This window comes from Trachymyrmex septentrionalis, unplaced genomic scaffold, assembly GCF_001594115.1.
Source record: "Trachymyrmex septentrionalis isolate Tsep2-gDNA-1 unplaced genomic scaffold, Tsep1.0 scaffold129, whole genome shotgun sequence".
In the NCBI taxonomy this organism is placed as follows: domain Eukaryota; kingdom Metazoa; phylum Arthropoda; class Insecta; order Hymenoptera; family Formicidae; genus Trachymyrmex; species Trachymyrmex septentrionalis.
Genome location: NW_017304428.1, coordinates 1,432,926 through 1,457,225, shown reverse-complemented (window position 1 = coordinate 1,457,225; position 24,300 = coordinate 1,432,926). Strand labels below are relative to the sequence as shown.

Genomic DNA, 24,300 nt, shown 5'->3' with positions numbered 1-24,300 from the left:
GTGTTCGCTGTGTCCCTTTCGGGCAGAAGAGCGAAATCTTACTCTTCCATGCTCGCAATTTTTGCATCTCTTCTCTTCCCTTCTTTCTTGTATTTATATATATCTTGTATGTGTGTTATACTGCTCCTGCGTCCTTTTGCTTCCCGCGATCTCTCGCCGACGAATCTTTAACTGCTCGACAGTGCGACTTCTTGTATGGTTCTTCCTCGTCTTGTTTTCCGGTGGATATCCTGTCTCAAAGCGCGTTCTGTCGTCTCCTCGGGCTGCCCGACACTCTGCCTTTTTACATGCCATTGATGTCAATCTTAAGGTTGGCCGTTTTCTTGTCTCTTTGATCCCTGAAAAATCGATGCAAGCGATTAGGACAATTCATGGTACGTTTGAAACGCAAGAAATCCTAATTGCAACGAGACGACGTTTTTATAATTAAATCGCATGTCATCAATATGTGAGATTAGATAAAATTAATTCTTTCTGGAATATAATAATTCTTTAATTTTCTCTATTATGCCACTATACATATATAACAGATATTTTTAATAATATATACACAAGAAAAAGAAAATTGCATCATCTTTAAACTATAATTATTAATATTACTCAATGTTCAAAGATATTGTAAAAGATTCATACAAATTTTGAATGTATCTATATATGAAGTATATCTAAAATTGAGTTATGAACTTTCGCAATTGTCAAAAGACGTGAGGATTCAAAACCAAAAAGTCGAAGGTCATTTCTAACGAATTTTTTAATACCGGTTCTCAATAAGTCACGTTGTGACAGTTTGAAAAAGACTCGGTCGAGAGTTCAAACGAGGATGAAAGGACAACCTACATTTGTCTTGTTACCACATGAAGAGTGTCCGCGTGAAGCTGAAGAGACGACATTGCCATTGAGTAATTTGCGTACCTCATTAGGACGTGACTGTGCTGAAAAGCGCTCTTTCACGATTTATTCAAAGCTCTCGGTCGACGAAGAGGCACACACACGGCTAAGAAAAGGAAGGTATAATAAGGGAAGCACAAGATATAGAAATATAGATAGATTGAGTTTTGTTATGTATATGAAAGAAATCTCGCAGGAACAAACAGAGATTTTATGAATAAAACGTATTTACATAGCAAGAATAGATTCAAAGCGGGGCAATGTAAATATGAAAATAAAACAACCTAAATCTTATGACAATATTTCTTCACGACGTATTAATATTGTAAAGATTTTTAAACATAAAAAGAATTATAATATCAAAAATATTAACAGTATGTTAAATAAAAATAATATATTCCATTATACGTCAAAAACATTTCATAATATAAATTTACAATACATTACATATAGAATAAAGTAATATAATTTCGAAAATAGTAAAATTATGAACAAAATAAAATTTGAATCCAATTTCATAGTTCAAGTGTTCCTTCTATTTGATTCCTTCCAATATCCTCCACACAATGAGATTATGTTTAACAAACTTGAACCTCGAAAATTGGATTATTTTATTTCATTCAGAATTGTACTGTATGTTCGAAATTGTACCCTATGTGTGCTTGTGTGTATGTGTAAAGAAAGAAATACACGACGTATTAAGTAGTTTAAGAAATATAAAGTTTTCAGTGTTTACATAAAAAGAAATTAAACGGTTTAAAGATTCAAGAAATGGAAAAGTCTTGGAAATTTTGTTAAACAAATCAACGTAAATAAATTTCAAAAACACTTAAAAACTCTTCTCTCAGAGGTAGAAAATTAAAAACTCGACTATTCAACTCAAATCTCTTGAGTCTCGCTCTCTCTCTTTCTCTCTCTCTCTCTCTCTCTCTCTCTCTCTCACGCGCGCGCGCGCACTCTTTGTTGTTCAAATTCTATAAACAATTCTATAAAAAGATTCTCCTTCATCTGTTAAAAGCGTAAATGCGAAAGGTTTTCTAATATATACGCTTGCAGAACAGAGGAAGAGAAAATATTCATAGGATTGAATGTGTTCGCTCGAAAAAGGGCAAAAGTTTTAATTTATCGAATATCTCACTAGGTGAACGTTGCGGTGCCAGACGTCTCTATAAAACGACGTGAATTAACGATGACGTGTTCGGCCGTGCCCAGCCCCAAGCGGACCGTATCGATCGTTTAATTCGAAAATGGGGAGGTCGATCCGTAGCCACAGCTTCGTTTATAGCGTGATCAATCGCAACTTTTCGGCGTCATGTATGAATAAACAAGTTGCAACACAATTGCAATTGGAAGTGAACAGTATCGATCCACCGATTTCAAAGGGTAAGGTCGAGTGATCTGAAACGCTCTTTTATAATGTCCGATCAATTTTTGACACACTTTTGCCCTAACGGGAATCCATTTTCAAACGTGTCGAATGAATTCTCGAGTCCTTCATTTCTATCTCTCAATCTCTTGCATATTTCAAAAATATACATCTTATATTTATATTCCTTCGAGATCTGTTTAAATCTTTAAAAACCAATTTTCCAACGTTTCGTATAATATAGATGTTTTTGATTAATTAATTTTCTTTTTTACAAGAGCCAATAAAGACAAGGCTATATGGAAAGGAAATAGCTAATAATGAAAAAATAAATATTTCATTCAAGTTATTGATTTTCAAATAATTCTTTGTATATTACATATATTTTGCGATTTAACAGAACCTTGCTTAAATTCTTATATTTTTCTAACTTTGACATACATGATTATTAGCTCCTTTTTAAATGAAAAATGATGCAATTTTTTTTTCTTGACATGCCTATTACATATTGAATGTCATAAATAATGTCACAGTTGTTGTAAGCTTTGCCGAAATATTGCTGTCGTTTTGAACAAATGAATAATTTCACCAGCTTCATTTAACGCGACTTAATTACTTAGTTAATTAATTAGTTCAATCCTTTTAGTGGTTGGATAACCTGTGAACTGAACTTAGTTCAACCCTTAAATTACGTAAGTGGGATCGATCCTTAAATGTCCGACGAATCTTCCTTCATCGGCGGAAATACGGTCTTGATTAAAAGCGGAACCTCAGAATCATCGTTTTGTCTGACTTTCCTCTTTTTTTATCTTACATGGCTTTTTATCGTACAATCTTTCCAATTCATTTTGCTTAAACGGATTAAAGTTAAACCAAAAAATAAAATAAACGTTAACATATCAAACCCACTTTGTTTTTTATACAATGATTTAAAAAAATATACGTTCCGATAATGTAAGAATAGAAAACAATTGCATTTCAATGAAATCTAAAACTGTATACAACATTTATCGTATCAAAAAATATAGTTAACAATATTTTATTATCAAGGATCCTAATTGTTAATAAAAAATAATTTTAGTCAATAGAATTAATCCTATTACTTTATATAGTCAATGTTTTCCCAAGCGTTACTACTGCCGATTAGTATAAAGTTGCTACAGGATGGTGCATAGTGCTCGTCATGTCTATATGGTATAGTAAAACGAAAACAGATTTGATACAGCTGAAATAAAAAAACATACAGGAAAGGAAAGGATTTGTATGAAGGATATTACATCGTAAAGAACGAGCAAATCGACAAACAGGCATCAATAGAGGAGTACGAAAGGAATACAACAGGAAAAAGAGAAAACTTGAAGTCTAGGATTGAAACCATATAATTTAGATGAGTTCAATTTTCAATGCTACGATAAAATTTACCTTGCTATCAAGTATCGCATTTTCATCAGTCAGAAATAGATATCGAGATCATTTTTGCTTGTCTCCAACATTGAATTCTGAACTCTTCAAAATTATAATTTAGTCTCTGTTTGGAATCGTGCAAAAATTCAAAAGAGAGAAAATCATAAAAAAATAATTCAAAATAGATCAAAAATTGATACGCGTTCCGATCGTAGAAACGGGAACGTGTATCTCAATCGAGCGATAGAGAGATAAAGTGAGATAGAAAAAAAAGAAGGAAAGAAAGACGGGCAGATTCGCCGGATTTCACGTGATCGGTAGGCGATTAACGACGGATAATTGATAATTGGCACCAACGCACGAGAGCGCATCTACTATTCGGATACGAGTCCTCAACGGGACAGCCGTCGTCGATCTTTCAACCAGATTTAATTGGCCTTCGAAGTGACGGCTTGTCTAGCGCCTCGAGGCATAAACGCTTTTGAGGGCAAAATCGCGTGAGTTTGATCGAATAATGACCGAATAATTGGATCCAGGATCCACTGGGCCCAATGCATTTCGGTACCGGCGACAAAAGTAAAGATCCGAAATCAATATTATTTCAATGATGTCTTCTATGCTATGGATGCAGAAAAATGCCATTTTCACAATTTTAAATATTTTTTTTTTTTAAGTCATTTTTTATATCTATAGCATCAATATATGTAAATTCGAGATTATATCGATTTCGGCTCCTAGACGAAAACGCACAGTTATGCTCAGAGTTCCAATAAAATATATTGTTCTAAAAAAAATTTTTATTTTTAAGTAAATTTATTATTTAAATGTGATATTTGTATTTATATTTTAAATATTATTTTATTCGTAATATCATACATATATGTTTTCAAATTATGCTATTGCTTTCTTTATAAAATTCTAATTTCATTATATTGTAAAGACATAAATTGCAATTTTCTTTTAAAGAAATATTATTAAAACTTTATATTTCGTGTTATCTCTTCATGACTCAACAATATATTCGTTAAATAGAGTACCAAGATAATATATTCATATTTTCCATACATATATAATTAAGCGTTATAAAAGTGTTTTTCTTTAATGAAGTATTTTGAATTTCATAATATATAATATATAATAACAATAATTGTTACACTAAAATAAAATAAGAAAATAATATAAAGTATCGACGAAAGCACAACCCTACGTATTCGCCGTCGATCGCATTTCCGCGGAGGCGGCTCTACTATAGGTCGGACCACCCAGAGCCTCGTGTATGTGCGAAAGTCTCGTGCTAGACCAACGTAAACACTCGTGCTAAGGACTTTGGCGCATAAGCAAGGCCTCTGGGTATTCGGAGGTACGGAAGCTCTACTCTTGACCGCAACAAATACTCTCATCGAGGCTCTCTAGTCTCTCGGCATGTGTTAAGTGCGCAAGAAACGCCCTCGCTAAAATCCTCGTGCGTGCTAGGGTCTTTCTCGGAACCAACATCTTCGTTCTATGAATAACGTCAGAACAAACACCGATGGTTTCGAGTTTAGGAATACCTCGTATAAAACCTTCGCCTAGTTCACATAGAGCCGCCCCCCGCGTTCTTTGCAACGGTCTATCGTAGCATAAAGTGGAACCTACTTCGATCCAGAGATTTGTAAAGCCCACCTCGGCCATTTTTGACTTTGCATATTCGATTCGTATCGCTCCCCGGTCGGAGGAGAGGAGAAAGGATCCTTGGAGAGTGGCCATCGCCTGGGCCGCGTAGCGAACGTCTTGATATTCGACAAAGGCCACTGGCGACCCTCCCTTCGTGTGCATACGAAGCCGGGAGAAACCAGGAAAACTGTGCACAAATAAGAGAAGCGTACAATACGTGCTCTAGTTAATCGTAAAGACAGTACTCTGGTAAAAGGGGAGTTTAGAGAGGTTTTAGGGGGGTTTGGTTACTGCTTGGTTGCCATTAATGGTGTCGGTGGTGTCAGGCGGTGCCGACATGGGGTGATTACACGGAAGGGATGCGACACAAACTCAGGATCAAATTCAAATCGTTAACAGCTGTAAATTATTTCCTTTAGCATATATGTGTGCTAATTATTTTAGGGGAATTTAAGGTGTACAGAGATAATTACATACATATATACAATACATACGTATAATATAATGTATGTAATGAAAGAAAATTATCGAAGTAAATTAAGTAATAAAATAATTTGTACAATTATTATTTTGCAAAATCTTTAAATATGTACAATACTGCACAAATCATTGAAATTATTTTTTAAAACGTAATCAAATGTTTGAAAAATTATTTTAAAAAGCATATCTATTATGTATATATAATTATATATATACAAATATATATATATATATATATAACACATGGATCAATAAGTCCCGAGACTAACCCAGATATGGCGCTCGTAGTAAACCAGTAACCACGTCTTTCTAGAGTACTAACCTTTGCTTGAAACGTGTCAAAATTTTAAGTCGATCGGACTAGAAACAGCTGAGTTATCGAGGTTAGAGTAAAGTCGTTTTGTAGTTTGTTTAAAAAATGGAAAAAACCGAGTTTCGTGTTCTGATAAAACATTGGGCTTTGATCTGCTTCCCCACCCCCCATACTCGCCAGATTTAGCCCCCAGTGACTACTGGCTCTTTGCTGATCTTAAAAAAATGCTCCAGGGAAAAAGATTTGGCTCAAATAAGGAGGTCATCGCTGAAACTGAAACTTATTTTGAAGCGAAAGATAAATTTTTTTATAAACATGGTATTGAAAAATTAGAAAAGTTGGAACCATTGTATCACCCTAAAAGGTGATTATGTTGATGAATAAAAAAAAATTTTGCAAAAAAAATGTTGTTTTTATTGTTAGTCTCGGGACTTATTGATCCATGTGTTATATATATAATTTGCATCATTATTTCTATTGTTATACTTATATTCATTTTATAAAAGAGATTATTTATAGAATTCATATTTTCCTTTCTATGTACTAAGTTCCTTCCTAATCGTAATCCTTTCGCATTAGGTTTACAGTGCATTCACAAATCCGCGAGCGATTAATCGTTCGCGATGTAGAGACATTACCCTCCGTGCAAACCCGTTCAGCACACCGACAATTAGTAAACGACACTGGTCGCATGGTATTGGTACGGGTACTAGTACAGGTGCGTCCTATGCCTACAATCTACGACGGTGGCAAATGATTAGCGGATGTCAGTGATGGTTGGAGGCGGTGCTGTTAGTACAAAGCTTTCGGCGTTCACGACGGACTTACACAATTTCGACCATTATTGCGCCCTCGGCATGACGATTAAATTTAGGTGCAGATACTTGATACTTTGTCGTTTGCTCGGTATTCTTTAATTACTATGGTTATTAATTTAATTTGCCCGTTTGTTTATTTACAAATCTATAAGGAGAATAAATCAAAAGTAATAAATTTAATGATTCACAGACTGATGTACAAATCTATAATCATATGTAAGCTCACAAATTCATAGATCTATAAAAACATGTAGTCTTAAAAATTTGTATTAAATATCTTCTATTTGATAAAAACAATGTACCCTTTAATTAATTTAAAATCCATTTTTAATAAAAAATTTAAAAAATTTTTTTCTCTTGAAAGCTATCAAAATTTAAAATTAGTAATTAAGTATCATAATAATTATATATTAATTAATTAAAGATTGGGATTTCTGAGATTTATTTAACAAAGATTTAATATATTTTATAAAAAGAAAAAGAAAACTTAAATAAATCTTAAATAGAAAAAATTGTTAATATAAAAAGAAATATAAAAAGAATTAATATGAAGAATAAAATTAAATCTCATATAAATCTCAGATAAATAAAATTTTTTATATAAGATTTCCAGTTTCTAAGCAATTAATTTTCAAAATTGCATGAAAATATTTTTAACAGAGTATGTTTATAAATGTTCCCTTTTCAATTAAAAAAACTAAAGAACTATGTTTAAAATTGTGCATATTTTTGAAGCATTGTTTACAAATCTTTCTTTAATTTATATTTCTCCTTACTTAGTGTAAGAGATTAATTCCTAAATACTAATTTCTAAACAATTATTTTTATAAATAATCTGATATGATACGCGTTCCATGATCAAAAATATTTTCGCACGATTATAAAATTTTTTGTCTTGACAAATGTACTTTTTCTCAAGCGTATCAACGTGAAATAATTACCCGTATAAGAACAACAGTTGAATTACATGTGACGAGGACAATGTATTCACATCCGTCGACGACGAAATTCCGTCGAATACTCTCGTGAGCTACCGAAAATTGTAGAATGCGCAGGGCGCCTCTCGCACGTGCAAACGCGTGTAATTAACTCAGGCACTCACTTACGAATTCATACTGCAGAACTCTGGGGTTTGCGGGATAATGAGATTTCGCAGGCTAATTATACGAGGGGAGGAAGAGCTTCTCTATTGGCGTTAGAACTTGCGAGACAGTCGCGCGCAGACTTCCGTCAGCTGCGAAACTCGAAAGAGTAGATCGCGTCTTCTAGATCGTTATTCGTACCCTGTGTGTTGAAGACGCTGTTATTAGCAATTCTTAATATTTTGTATCTCGAGTATCGATAAACCAATTATTTTATAACTAACGTTTGGTGTAACAAGAATAAATAATGTTTAGACAAAAAATACAAATTCAAAGATATACAGAAAAAAAATTTAGATAATATATAAATTGTGATAGTGTCTCATAAATAATAATAACAATATGATAAATTTATTTTATACACTCTGCTTTTCATTACAAGAAACGAAATGCAATTGACATATTTGAATATAGAATAGTTAATATGTTCAAAACACTTCTGTCAATGTATGATTTTTCACTTTTTCATTACTGTGTGTATCACAAGGTTCCTATTAAAAATATAAAAGTGTAAACAAGATAAATCCTGTGGAAAACTATTCTTTGTTCGAAGAATAGAGTTTTTGAAACGTTATAACAAAATTTACATAAAAATATAAAAACTTTTACTTTCCTGCTATTAAATTATCTTAAACTGAATAAATATATTTTGATTTCTATTTAAACTCTTTCGATCCAATAATCACTTGTGCCTAAGATAAATTATATATACTTGACTTTATAAATAATTAGACATTATATTCTTTTCTTTTTTTACAATTATACATTTTTTACACTATGATAAATATGTAACTATTTTTTACTCTATATTAATATTTAAATCCTAATTTCTGCGTTTTTAATTTTTCAGTGAACTGCATAAAAATATGAAGTACGTCATATCATTTTGTTAATTCATAATTTTTATAATTTAACTATCAAACTCTTTTTTTCTTTTTCTGCTATTTTTTTAATAACCATAGTAATCGGTATCAAAAATATCAAATCCTCCAACTACTGTCAATATTCTATTAAATAAAAAGTATCTACAAGTATTATAGTAGTATTATTTTGCGATGCAGCATACAAAAATCAATTCATGTAACTTTCTCTTCGTACATAGATAATAATTATTGCAATTCCGCGACTACAAACACGTGATCGAGGTTCGCAGTATTAATCAAAGGTAAATGAACGACTCTGCCGGATTTTCAATTTTTCCCATTCCTACGTAAAAGTATATGTACAGCGGATATTAGCTGCGGTCTAACCGATTTAATGTAGACATATCGAAAGAGTTCGTAATTCTCGATTCAATGATTCACGACGTACTGGAGGCGTACTCAGGATCGTGGGAAGGTTCCGCATGGTAGGGCACGTGAAAATAATTTATTACACGAGCGCAACTGTAATGCCCGGCCGGATAACATATTTTAACTTCGCCGCTTGTTGGATAGCTGACACTTAAGCGAGCAGTTTAATTGCGAATATCTCCGTCCGTAATTAGCGGGTTATCATGTTTAATTACAATTTTACATTTTATATTTTTTTAATGATCTAAAAGTTTCGCCCATAATATATACCAATTGGAAACCGCGTAAAGTACGATAATATGATAATTAATAGTAAATATGCTATTCCGCAAATTTTGCAAGCGTTCAGGAATGGTAAGAATCGCATATATTATGCGCTATTCATGTATGCTTGCGATGTATACTTTTTAACTACATTTTTTGTCTAATGCAAAAAATCCTTGAACGCATATCCTTGCTAAAGTTATATAACTGTAACGACGTAAATCACTAAGAGCATAATAAGTTGTTTCTATAATAAACGCAAAATTTCCGGTCTTTAATCTATCCGGAACTTATTCATATAAATTTTAATTCAAAAATTGCTGACTTTATAAATATATATGATAATTACAAAATTTTTTTATTTAAACATATATATTGACAAATTCAATTATTAGACATTCAATACAGATTCAATAATTCTAGAATTTACATAAGTAAAAAATCTACAAGAATGAAGAGATCTATTAATATTTCCACTCTATTAATTTCTCCACTAAATAAAGTAATCTAAAGGTAAAATAAAAAATATTTTAGAATTCAAAAATTTTTTATCTAAAAAATTATCCAGAAAATTTTTTTTTCAAAAATCGAGGTTTAAAAAATTCAATGGTTCCAAAATTTGTATTTTATTCATAAATATCAAAAATGTTTTTAAAACCGTCCTATTCTTGCTGTTCGTTCATCAAAAATTGCAAACGTTTCAAACACACCACGACATCGTGATATCACCACCACGTGGTACACTGATAAGACCCACGTGTATCGGTACCCGTATCGCAATTGGTGCGCATTTACCGCCAGCATGTGTATGTCATATAAACATACGTGACTTGGTTCTTTTAAGTAATTTATTATCATTGCTATTATTATGATTAATATACGTATTTTCTGACATTTTGCATTAAAATAGAATTAATTATCTATATACTCTTATATTATGATAAACGTAGTCTTTAAATGTTTTAAGCATCAATATTGCATTAAATTGAGATCCCGCTAAAAATTGTAATATATAGATACGTAGATAATAATAAGAACATTTAATTTCATAACTATCTGTTTTATTAAGACTTTTCATTAAAATTCAGAGAAACGAAAAAATATTATTCTAAAGTTAAAAAAAACTTTAACTGATATACATACTATTTCTGCAAATTTATCTAACGACGCCTACACCTTTACTATACAGTAATGCACACAGCTTGATGCAGACTAAAAACTGTCCTTAGGAGCTTGATAATCACACATATGGTGTAGGTCATAAAATATATAAATATAATAAATCGATAAGCGAGTCAACCGACTAGTGAGCATATTCGATTGGCTCGCATCCGGCTATGAATTAAAAGAATAAGTAAACAGTTAAGATGTCTGACCTGCTGAAGATGTCCTTTAGCTCATGTTCGGACACGAATTGGCCCAGGTTCGCCACGAAGAGGGTGGAGCACTGCGCATTGCTGACGGCTATGTTCGGCTGTGACGAGGGTGATCCGACCGGTGACGCCAGTGCCGGCGACGGTAGAAAATGAGGCAGCGACGCGTGTATCGACGTCAACGTCGTAGGATGCGGCAGGGACATAGGCGCCTGGAAAATATAAATACTTCTGTCATACACTCGCTGCGCTTGATCGTGAGTAGTCGGTCTGTTCGCACAGATCGACGCATTTGCGTCAATCCGCCCCGTTTTTTTAACCCTACATTTCTCCCTACAATAAAAAATTGTATCTTTTCTGACAAAAACTAAAGTCTAAAGATCGTCCCGATCTTTAGACTTTAGTAGATGAATGTATAGATACGAACGATATTCTGGCAAAGAAAACATCGACCAAAAAATATACATTTGCGAAAATATTGAAACAAATAAGCATCAAAAGAACTAGAATCTAAGAGAAATTTAAATTGAGTGTGTTCTGAAGTTAGAATTTAAATATAAGGTATTCCAGAATTTTCCAACACTTTTTAAGACGATAAAATAAAATTTTTGTAAAATAAACACATCTTATCATATATCCCTGAAGTCGCTTTTTATTATTTGTAATGTTTATAATTACAAATACGTGTTAATGCATATGTTTATAATGTTTGTAACTATAAATGCATGTTAATGTCTGACAAATATTGAAAGTTTTTCTGGAAAATAAAGCCTCGTATAAAAAAATTGTATTTTACATTTTCGATATATATTTTTAAGTAAAATCATTTTCTTCATTTGTACTACCAGTATTGAAACATTCTGTATATCTTCTAGATGTCTTTCTTGCTGGAATATTATATTTATGTTAATGGTGACATTATGCAATAACTGCTCTTTATAATAATAACTTTAAATTATATGTTCAAAGCGCTATGAAAAATAGTCGACTATTACTTTTAATAACAGATAAAAACGACTAAAATTAACTTTTTTTTTAAACATCTTCTTTTAAATATCGTGCTTAATAGCAAAGTTATTTCAACAGTCACCTACCAACAATATCTACTTTTTATTGAGAAATTAAAAATAATAATTGATATAAATAAAGTTAATCTTTCTCTCACATTAAAATAAATTATATAACGTAAGTAAACGCAGCAGATTTCTTATTTAACTATACATAAAAATATGTTTGTAAAAGATATCATTAACATGAAAGAAATGATTTTAAATCATTTGCATTGAGTATCATTATTAACTTATCAAAGTAATGATAAATCTCGCCAATGACATTCAGTATCGTCAAGTCGCTCCAGAATGCATTTAATCGAGTTGGATCGTAGAATATACATATTCAACTTAATAAGTTCTGACGTTATTGCTACCAGGTTCTCGGTTCGTTATTCCTTGAGTGGATATCTCGAGATTCGCTTCCTTTTTACTTCCGTTAAAGGAAAAGCAAGATGCGTACGGAGAAAAAGGAAATAATAATAGCTAGCAGTCCGGACTCAAGAGCTTTCGATTTATCAAACGTTCAATGCAACGGATTTTCTCTCTCGTGCGGATAAATTCAAGGAATATCGGATTTTAGTAATAATGATATTTTATGTTTGAAATTTTGTGTGAGCTTTAAAAAAATTAGCTTATAAACTTTCAATCACTTCTAAAAGCTTTCTCAATATAACCGTTTTAAATTTTTATTGAATCGATAGTCTGTTGTATAATAAAAATTTCACGTATGACTATTATATACTGACTTTTCTTGTGTAAAATTGTTTATAAAAATTTAATTTATGTTTTACAAACAAGTATAGCAGTTTTTTTTGTAACGGCATTAAGTAACAAGAAAGAATCACAAACTTATTGAATCTTAAATATTAGAAACTTTAAGATTGAAGCAAGAATAATTTATAGATTTAAAGAGCTTTATTGAAACGATAACTCAAGAGTATAATCCAATAATAAAATGTATCTTTCAACGAATTTGATTATATAAAAATATTTACCTATATCTAAAATGTAAAAGAATGATATCCGATCAACAAACCTAAGTATAATTTTTTCTAATGTAATTTACCTATATATAAAAAAATCCAAAAGTTCTTGAATCAGTCATAGCATTCAAAGTCGAGCATATTTATCTCTCCAAAAATTTTAAAATTTTCAACATCAATTTACAATTTTCAATCAAATATCGAGATATATTTACAAAAACATTGATCACGATTCTTTTTCCATTCGCATTCTCGATTAATCCGTGATTCGCTGTGGCGTGTTACAGAATAATTTTAGTCGCTATTACAGTATAAAAAACATCACATAATATCATACGCAATGCGATCGATAAAATAACAAATTATATCGCGTTTGTACACATTTATGGTCGCATTATTTGCTTTCGTAGAAATTAATAGTTGTGTGTTTTACGGACGTTAATGCGTGACAGATATTTGTGTAAACCTAGGTTCATGCATTAAAAATTAATAAGTTATGTGATTTGAATTGGTACCATCGGACCGATATCGACAATAAAGAGGATTAAAAATGTACTTACGCTGAACAATTTTCCGATTCTTTAAGAAACAAACTTCTCTTGGACATTAGTCTCTTCTTTTAGTGTTTATTAATAGATATGAACTTTTGATAATATGAAAAATCATAAAATAGAAGAAAGATTCCTCTTTTCAATTTTATACTAGATTCTAATATAAATTTAAGTAAAAGATAAAATTCCAAGAATAGAAGACTGATATGGAAAATATTTGTACCCTCATTTCTATACTTCTCTTCTCATATCTCTTCATTTAACTTTTCATATATCCTTACATTAGATACTGCTAATTACCTAACATGTGGCTTATCGGTGTTATTTATGGTTTCACCTTATATTCTTCATCTATCTTCATTAACAACCATGAAGTAACCCCGAACTGTAAATATCATCAACGCAACATCCATAAGTTTTAAATTCTCTTCCCATAAAACGACGGAAAATACGTACGATGCTATTAGAAAAAAGTAAACCACGGATTTATTAACATCGGCCATAATTAATCCATGTCTCGACAAACTACGGAGACATCGTAATAGCTTCGAAACTCTGCGATTCAAACCTTGCGTGACATACACCTACACGACTACACATTTCTATATAATACATGAGGACACGCAGTGCGACGACAAGTTACGCTATCGATTTTGAGACGATATAAAAAGTAATATTCGAATACACTGACTGACGTTACACGCGTATGCGGAAAAGTTGCTATTTATATAGTAATCCGCATAATATTATTCATTGGTTATCCTATTAATTCTGGTTTTATATAATGGTTTTTTTTATACTAAGTTATCATTATCGCATCAAATTTTAACAAACTTTCTGATTCAATTATCACCCCGACCTTTTTTCAACAAATATTTTAAATTATAGACTATTAATAACCCGGGCAAAAATTTTTATATATAATCATGTATAAAATTATTTCCCAGATATTAAACTGATTTATGATACATATATATCTATTAGCATTCAGTGTTCATAAATTATCGAAGCATCAGTTCCCGTAAGATCACAAAAGTTAAGCAACGTTAGTCAGAGTACAGCTTAGGATGGGTAACTGATTAGAAAGATCTTGAAATTGTATATATACTTTCCAAATATATTATTTTTTATTATAATTTTATCCTATGTAATCTCATCTTTCTAAAAAGTAATACTACTCAATAAATAAAAATACTAATCAAAAAATACTAATCAATAAATTTCTTAATTTTTTAGCAATTTTCTATATATGATATAAAGCAAAATATTTGTATATAGACATATACGAGTATAATCATATATAGTCATATATTGTTATATATAATTGCATAAAATTTTTTCCCGAGAATAAATAACATTTAAAAAATAAAACTTTAAACATATAAAAAATAAAATCTTATAACCGTTATTTATTTTCATTTCCATAATTATATAATTTAAAAAACTAATAATTACAATGGAAAATATATTAGATAATTCGCTCGTATAAATTTCAAAAATAAATAAGGAACTCCTACCAAGTCATTTCAATAAACGAGCTCTGAAAAGTATAAATAGTAAACTTTATTATTCTTTTATTATAATTTCACACGGAACGTTTCGACTATTCTAAGTCCTCATCAGCCGTGTTTATGAATGAAATAAAAAACCATGAAACACTAACTTATAGACATAGTATACAATTTCTAAGTGTTGATATGTCTATATAAATTATTGTTTCGGGGTTTTTTATTTTATTTATAAACACGGCTGATGAGGACTTAGTATAACCGAAACGTTCCGTGAAATTATAATAAAAGAATAATAAAGTTTACACCTTTCAGAGCTCATTTATTGAAATGACCTGGTAGAAGCTCCTTATTTATTGTTAAAAAACTGACAAAAATTAAAAATAGAAAATTCTAAATTTACAAATCAACTATTGTCTAATGAATAATTGTTCACAATGCGATAATAATAAAGTACTTTATGTATATATTGCGCAATATAATTCGCATAAAACAATAGATATTTTTTTCCAGAAAAAATGGGGATTTAAAAATTTACGCGAGATTCAAAAATGCAGAAATTGAAAGCTTTAGAGCATCTAAAAAACAACCGGAAGACTAAAACGTTATAAAAAATTCAATATCCAAGATTCTATAGAATTTAGGAGTCGAGGACTCAAGGCAACCATGATTGAAAGCATCTTCAGTCCTTGAGTCCTCATGAATCTCCTCGTTACCATGTAAGAGTAATCGAGTATAACGATCATGTATCACTAACGTGCATCGGGGCGCTCGTCGGCGGCTCCAGAGCTTTGTCTGCAGATAGTCAAAGATAGGAACGTACGGGGACCTGAGGATGTAACGCCGGATGCACCAGCGTCGCATGTTGCAGCGTGCCCGGTAATTCGCCAGCTGTAGAGTACGCCAATGGATGATGCCACAATTCAGGACCACCGGGGAAGAACGGACTCCCTAGGTCTGCAATAGAGCACAGGATTAGATAAAGTCGCTCCCCCGAGTAATTTAACGCGTGGTTGCGAACCGCGTTGCGAACGCGCGTTTTTGATAGCCAGGATATCTACTGATATCTGGAAATGCCAGAAATGAACTTTTATCTTGATACCAAATATATCACAAATATATTGCTGCGTTAATAGAAAAGTGACACAAATAAAAAAAACTAGTACTTTTTAAATAATAAAAAGAAATCAATCCCCTCTCCTTAAGACTAGCATATTGTAAAAAAACAATACATTGGCAATACATTGCTTATATGTATACTAATAAGGGATAAAATTATAACATAACCCTGTAGGATTGCAGTATTCAAATTTTGAAAACTTCTAACATGGTTTTAAAAAATACGTTGTAATTATAAAATACGTTAAAAATAATTTAAAAATATATTAAAAATATCATTTGGAAAGAAAAGTAAAATTTTGCTTTATATTAGAATATACTAATTAAAACATTGCTCTATTTCACAAAGAATTTTAGAAATGCTTTACTAAAAAGTTATTAATTATAAGTTGTGTCATTTTTCTATCACGCGATATTTGAATTTAATATAGTAATATTTTTCAAATAAAATAATATTATATAAACAAAGGATGATTGAATGTTGACTATACATGTATATATTTTTTAACAAAATTGGTAAAATCATTCGTAATTAAAAAATTTAAGTGAAAAAATGAAAAATAAATTTAGAAATTTTATTAAAAATAAAAGTATATCAGAATGTTAAAAATTTTGCTTACATACATACAGTAGATATCCTGTTTATTGTAATTATTTATATTAGTTTTTTAAAACTTTTGGACGGCTTTTATGTAAAGTTTTGCTAATTTCAATATGTGAAATATAGTTTTACATTCCTTCTTATAGAAAAATTTATGTATAATATTTTTCTATTTATTATAATACCTTTTACGTAAAAGCTGCCTATCGATCTTTGTTCTTACAAAATTAATGATATTTATTATTAACAGGTCTCGAAACCGTGTTATTCACAGTCAAAACAAGTTATTTAAATATCGCATAAAACGGTTCGAGGTAAAACGCACTTTGCAATGCGGCCAGAAAGGTCGCGCCAATTTGCCACGTATATTATTTTAGCATTGTAATCGCGCTAGTTTCGATGCACTCTTTATGGAGAATACACAAAATTATTTGTCCTATTTACGATTGAGATTAAACATGTGTCTGTAAAAAAATTAATTAACGTAATTCACGTAATAAATGTTTGCTCATGATTAAAAGAAAGTGAACACAATTTAATCGACATTTTGCGAGACTACCAATTACCTAATCGATAATATCCAATTTACAAATTCTCTTTTTTGCTACAAATTACGGAGACTACAAAAATGGAAACGAAATCATGATATTCCGAGAATTTCCGAAAATTGAACGACGAGATTAAAAAAAAATCAATGAAAGCTCAGATGTATTAAGGATTATCTTGATTTATTCTATTAATTGTAATAAAATAATAATTCTAAAATTAGATTATATTTAAATTATTATTTATTAATATAAATTATATACAATAATAAAAGCCATAAATTTCTGTGTGATATTAATATCAATGTCAATGTAAAAAGTTAATTCTTTACAAACTTAATTTTTGTATGTTTTCTTATTTAAAATAAATTAATTAATTTAGCAGAGTTATTTAAATTACAAAAGATTTTAAATATTTATTTTGCCATGTAAAATATGTCTTTCTTTTTAAATTAATGTTTCTTCTTATAATTCAAATTCATTCTTAATGTTTCAATTTTATCTATTTTTTCTTTATTTATAAACAAATAATAGACTTTTTATAAGTAACTAGTAAAAATTCATTTATCGCTTAAATAAAATTTAGGAGCTTCGTGTCGCGAATATTACCACTCGAGGGAGCACCACGACGCAGATTATTCGCGATGTAATGGCAGAGTATAGTGTGCCATCGAGCGTAATCGCCGACGGCACGACATGAAAAAAATGGTCTTCTTGGAGCCGGTAAATCGTTGGAGAGGGACTTATGATTAGACGTTACAAGCCAGTGACAATGGTCAAACCGAGCATATCTTCCCAACGATTCATCTGCGAACTTTTACTTGTGACTTCGTTTGCGACACTAATCTCGTTACGCAATTCATATTTATATTGTTTTCCTCAAAACAATTTAGTTATTTAATTCTAATTTCTAAGCGTTATCAACTTAATGGCGTGTATCTAACTGTACGGTTTTACCATCCTGAAGAAATTCAAATGGTAAAAATATTGATGAATTTTTTCAGAATACTGAAACTTTTTTTGCCTATTTGCTCCTCTTTTTATTGATATTGACATAAATGATTGCTACTGCAAATGTAAAGTAGCAAGAAACAGCAGTGACGAAATTGATGCAGATCAATATAAAGTTTACCTCTCCGCGTAGAACCGCGCCTTTCCCGTCACGAATGCGCAATTACTATTTTTTTACTACTATATGAATTGCTGAAGCCACAGTGGCAAATATATAACAAAACGCTCTTTCATACAACCTCTTTCACATACCGCGATCGAATATCACGAAACATTCGCATCGTTCACATATGTACGTCAGCGTGACTAGATAGCATGTGTATCTGCTCTATTTCTTTCGAGCTTTAAAGCCAGTTATTATCTTGCATAGATCTTAATGTGAGATAAAAATAACTTTGGCATCAATACATTTACAAAGATTTGTTACTGCAATAATGTATCTCGATGACCTGATAAACAAAATTATATATAACTTTCTATAATTCTCATATAATTGTAATTTAATTGCATAATTGAATTTAACCAAAATTTCTTCAACAGCATTTGTCCAATTTTGATTTTCTTATTATTAATTATAATTTTATTACCAGAACTTTAACATCACATAGTAAAAATTAAATTATAAATTATAATTTTTAATACAATATATACGAGTATATATATATAATATAATACCTATATATTTATAATTACGTAATGCAGCTAATTCTGATTAAACTATCATTAATCGATGATAGTTTATACGTAAAATCATTTTACAAATGTGGAAAATAATAAACAAATAATCAGAATTTTAATTATGGAAAGCTACATAATACGATTATAAAAAAATATATTTCAGATCACTCAGTCCAATTAATCAAAATCTTTTTTAGTGTGAGCGTGATTTCAAGTTATGAGGCGTCGAGTAGCTTGCCGCTCGGTGTGAATGACTCGCGATTATCTGTGGATTCTGGTTTAATTCTACATATGCGATTTTCTGATTGAATCTGGTGATTAAGAGATTTTTGATCATCAGCGCCGTTTCCGGCGTTAAACTGTAGGTCCCATATATCAGTGGATATGTACGGATCCCCCAGGCTGGAGAGATTGGATAGTAGGCTAACAATCTAATTTCGGAAAATAATCCATTGTTATAATACAAAAACCTCATAAGTGGTAGGCCCTATCTATCGTCTGAAACGTCATTGACATCTCGAGCGGAACCAATATCAAACCGTGTTATAAATCCCGTTGTTCTTCTACCAACATCGGCAACATATCCCAAAGGTGCCGGTATACAAAAATGCATTTTATTTCGCGTATTTGATGAAACGAAGAAATCTCCCACTTTGGTGATTTTTAGGCTTTTCATAGTACACTCGGTGCGATTGACTGTTTAGTCATATGCATGACTAAAAACAACATATACAATTATAACATCTGCACAACATCACTATAATGATTCGCATTGTGCTTGGTCTGGAAATAATTGATTCCTCGGTCATTTTGATCATGATTCCTCAGTCATTTTAAATTGGAACAAAAAATACTAAAACACGTGACGCATACTTGACACGCGCGCATACAAGTACAGGCAGAAAATGCAATGAACACATAATCTATTACAACATCCAATGTAAGCAGTAGGATGCGTTTTATATTTTCAATTTTATGTTTTATTCATTGAAAAGGACCATATTAAGAGTCGAAACGTGGCGTTTGAAATTTTGTATTTCATTAATGTAACAATTTATAAGAAATATACACTGCACTCGAATATCAGCCGGGCTTGAATAGCTCATATTTAACCTATCAAAATTTTTTCCTTTTTTTCTCTCTTTTTCTAATAAATTAATTTCTAAACTGTGTTGAGACGTAACTATTCTATATATTCTATTTTATATACAGGGCATCGCACAAAATGTCATACTATTTGCTTTATACATATATTGTATAATATTTATTTTTACAACAAAATTGGTACAGAAATAGTATAGAATTAATTACCAAAGCCTGGAAATTGGATAATTAAATGGTATGACATTTCGCCATCCTGTTCATGAAAACTAATTATATCTGCAACGGAAATCGTACTGTTTCCGTCTGCAAGCCAACATTTTTATGTAACAAGAGAATTGTAGCAATTTAATTTTCCAAAAGTTGGGCAACTATTGTAAATCCCATGAGATCTCCTGAGATTTGTATTGTTCTCGCCCCTCTTCTCCCCTTAAGAGAAGAACTGCCTTTATTTCCATTAAAATGTGAACGTTCGCCAACAGAAGCTACTGCATAAGCCCTTATGTGTATAGGTCTGCCATTCGGTGGTGTGTTTTAGTCCCTGTCAGGACTGTGCACTTTATTGATTCTAGGCTGACCTCCGATTCGCATGGCGAAGCACACAAGCTCGAGTAAACGTACACCGTCTAGGTAGGGAGAAAGCTTTCACCGTTGTCGACGATCAGACTTTTTTTTTATTTTCTTTTCATTTATTTCGCAAACGACAAGTGAATCCAATAAATTGGAAAACAATGCGTTACCTTTCAATTCATTTAACTATAAAGACATCGATTTATTAAACAATTACAAACGTATTTGTAAAAAAATCTCTCATTTTCTGCATTAATTTCTAAATTGAGCTTCATCTATAATCGACAAAAAATCGACAATAGAAAAATATATAGAACAAGAATTAATTAGTAGTTTAAAAGATTTGGTTAAACATTAAAGTATATGTTAAACCGTATAACGTATTTTTAATTGATTTATAATTTATTATTTCAGTTTGATAGTTTCAGTTTATAGTTCTATCATTTTTTCATAATAATACGATTTGAACATATAATTGTAAGAATAACTTGTATATCTTGTATCATAATAATAATGGTAAATTTATAATTTTGATGGCTCAAATTCTCCAATCTTATTGCCTTCTTCCACCGAAGCGATTCAATTCTCACGCACTCGATAATGAAAGTTATGACGAAACATTGCATTTAACACCTCTCACGTTCACAGAATGTCCTCGGATCATTGCACAGTAGAGATTCATTTGCACAATGCGTGTCTTCTTCGTGGTGCGATATAATCAAGTTGTTAATTCTAATCTTAGGAATATATTTTGCAAGACTCATTATCATTTTTACACTACACAAAAATTGTATTTGTTACTTGCGGTTAACATGCATTTTTTAGAGCTTATATGAATTACATTTACGTATTTTCATTCTAATTAATAATTGCAATAATTAATTTCTCTTTCCTCTTCTATCATGTACATAAAATTCATTAATAATTATAGTAACATATATAATACGTTTATAAATATAAATAAAAATATAAATTTCTATAACATAACAACAATAAAAAAGGAGTTATAAACGCAAAATATTAAATACCTATTATTTATAAATATACTAATTAGCGAGTTCATGTTTATATGTTTCATACTGAAAATTGAAAAAATTATAGCTCTAGTAATTTATTGTTCAATGACGTCAGTTGTTGTGCGCTACTTATATCGCATAATTTTTTTCTCTAAATTTCATTGCATTATTCAAATTGATGAAAGGTTAATGCTATGTTTACAATAAGAAAATTTAATGCACGATAAAATGAAAATGTAAATAAAATTTTACGTCGATTTATAAATAACTTGTTTCAATATTTGTCATTAATTTCATATTTCTAACAGCGGTATAAATCAATATTTTTCAAAAAATAAATAACTTATTAGCAAATCACTCGATATGAATCAACTCGACTTATTTTTCATGTAGCATTCTGAGAACTAAACTTATATCCACATTAAAAAAAAACTAATGTATATATATAATAATGTATAATAATGTATATATATAATGTATATATATATATATATAATATATATATAATTATGTGAGAATGTCTGGCACGAGTAAATGCAATCGCTACATTGTTTATTGTCGTCGACTATGCGAAACGAGGACTTACAGACGTAGACAATTATTCTTAAGCACGTGCCGCATTCAAACGCGAATAAGAAATGAGATATGTGCGCGATGAGAAAAAAATTCTACGAGAGAGCAGTCCTTTCTAAAAGGACGCGCAGTTTCTATATCGATTCTAGGCCGTCATTTGTGACACACGCAACCCTCGCAACTACGCGAACAACGCACGTGGCCTTTCGCACGAACCTATACCTGCAATACCTTCTTGGCGTCGCGTCTCGAACTCAATATAACGCACATATGCGGATCTATGCTAACGCTAACGCTATTGCGGTGCATGTTCCACACCGACATCGCGCCGACATAGCTCTGGCAGCGTGCGAAAAGCCAACCGAGCATACCATTTTCCAGCGGGAAAATGCAAGCTGCATTCCTCCGCGCGTAGATAATGCATAATACGTCTGAGCACGCACGGTCAAACGTGGAAGACTCGGTTAAACGGACCATGAATTTCGGAGCGGACAATCAACGTGTGCGTCTTCTCGTTGCGCGAATCTTGTATCTTAACGCAATATAGGTATGACAATTTATTGCATCAATTTCGTTGCTGTTGTATTTTATGCTATTGCACAATGAAAATCTTCTCAATGACTTGTACTAAGATTAACAAACAGTATTAAAATCGGTATTATGAAAAAAATAATAATTTATTCAAGTAGAAAAGTAGAAGATAAGGAAAAAACATTATCATTCTGCACATAAAATGATTGAAAGATGTATCGGTATTTGTAGAATGCTGTGTTTGATTCTGTTCCATTGATTGCACCTTATGTAAAAAAAAAGATACCAAAGCCGTTTATGCGGTTAGCATATTCAACAAAACGTCGAATATTAATGACCACCAGCGGTCGTGTAGATACAATTTAACCTGATTATTCCTTACGACTATTCTCCTCCATAATTCACCAGCAAACAGTTTAGGTGGCGATCATAAATTTTATTAAGCTCGCGCGCGTCTCGTATAACTTTTGATATGCAAGATGCCAGTGTTTCCCAACCAAAAATCTGTCTAAACTTCGACGATGTACTGTGTATTTGAAAAACTCTACACACAAAGTTTCTATACTTCTATTATACTTTAATAATAGATTTTTTCATCACTTTGATCATTTAAACGACTTTCTCTGAATAAAAATACTGGAAAATAATATTTATTGTCACAAGTTTTTTTTAATATTGTAAATAATATTTTTGTTTAAAAACAAGATTTAAATTAAAATATTATCAAAATTTGTAGTTAATAAAAATTATTCGTAATTAATTAAAAATTGTCATTTATTATATTTTGAAACTCACATTAATATATTACATTTTTTTTAAAGATATGAAAATAAAAAGTTATATGTAATAGTGTATACATATACGATTGAATATACACGTAAAATAATTTTATAAAATATTTGTAATATTAATCACTATAAAATCATATTTTTTTCAGTTAGAAGCGCTTATGTAAACAGAGTTGAGAATCACCATAAAAAGTTGGCATACGTTTGCATTTTTCTCTCCCGTCTCTTTTGCATGATCAAAGTACAGAAACTTCCGTATGAGTCACATTTTATCATCGATACGAGCATTCCGTGCAAAGTGAATGGTAACTGAAGCCGTTACGAAATCTGTGCCAGTTACCGTTGTACCGTTGATCTAAACATGTATTTCCATATATTCTCAGAAATAAAATGGTTATGAAAATAGTAGTATAAAACTTTTATTGCGGCTTTCTTCGTCTCGTAAAAAAAACGATTCAAAACTTTTTTATAGTATATATAATTATATGTAAAATCTGACATTAAATTTATATTTTAAAATGTATTATTGTTTTCAAGAGTAAGCCATTCTTCGGATTGAAAATTACTCCATCGATATACTTTTATGTAAATTTATTCCGAAATACCGTTTACATATAAATTCGGTTTGAGAGCAACGAATTACTTTGGATAAACTCAAAGCCGAGGCCTTATTTCCCGAA

The 24,300-nt window shown here is 30.9% G+C and overlaps 1 protein-coding gene across 3 annotated transcripts in view; it reads right to left on the bottom strand.

Moving 5' to 3' along the window:
- Window positions 1–8: 8 nt before the first annotated feature.
- Window positions 9–24,300, bottom strand: part of LOC108756639 (protein couch potato-like) — an 82,543-nt gene continuing 58,251 nt past the window's right edge. For 2 of the 3 annotated variants that reach the window (XM_018500609.1, XM_018500610.1), the window contains exons 6-8: window positions 15,911–16,044; window positions 10,997–11,205; window positions 9–338 (exon numbers count right to left, since the gene is read on the bottom strand). In XM_018500609.1, coding sequence (XP_018356111.1) covers window positions 284–338; window positions 10,997–11,205; window positions 15,911–16,044 — 398 coding nt within the window. In that variant the 3' untranslated portion in view covers window positions 9–283. Of the gene's footprint in view, window positions 339–5,293; window positions 5,499–10,996; window positions 11,206–15,910; window positions 16,045–24,300 lie in introns of all 3 variants that reach the window. The other variant, XM_018500611.1, reaches the window with a different exon arrangement.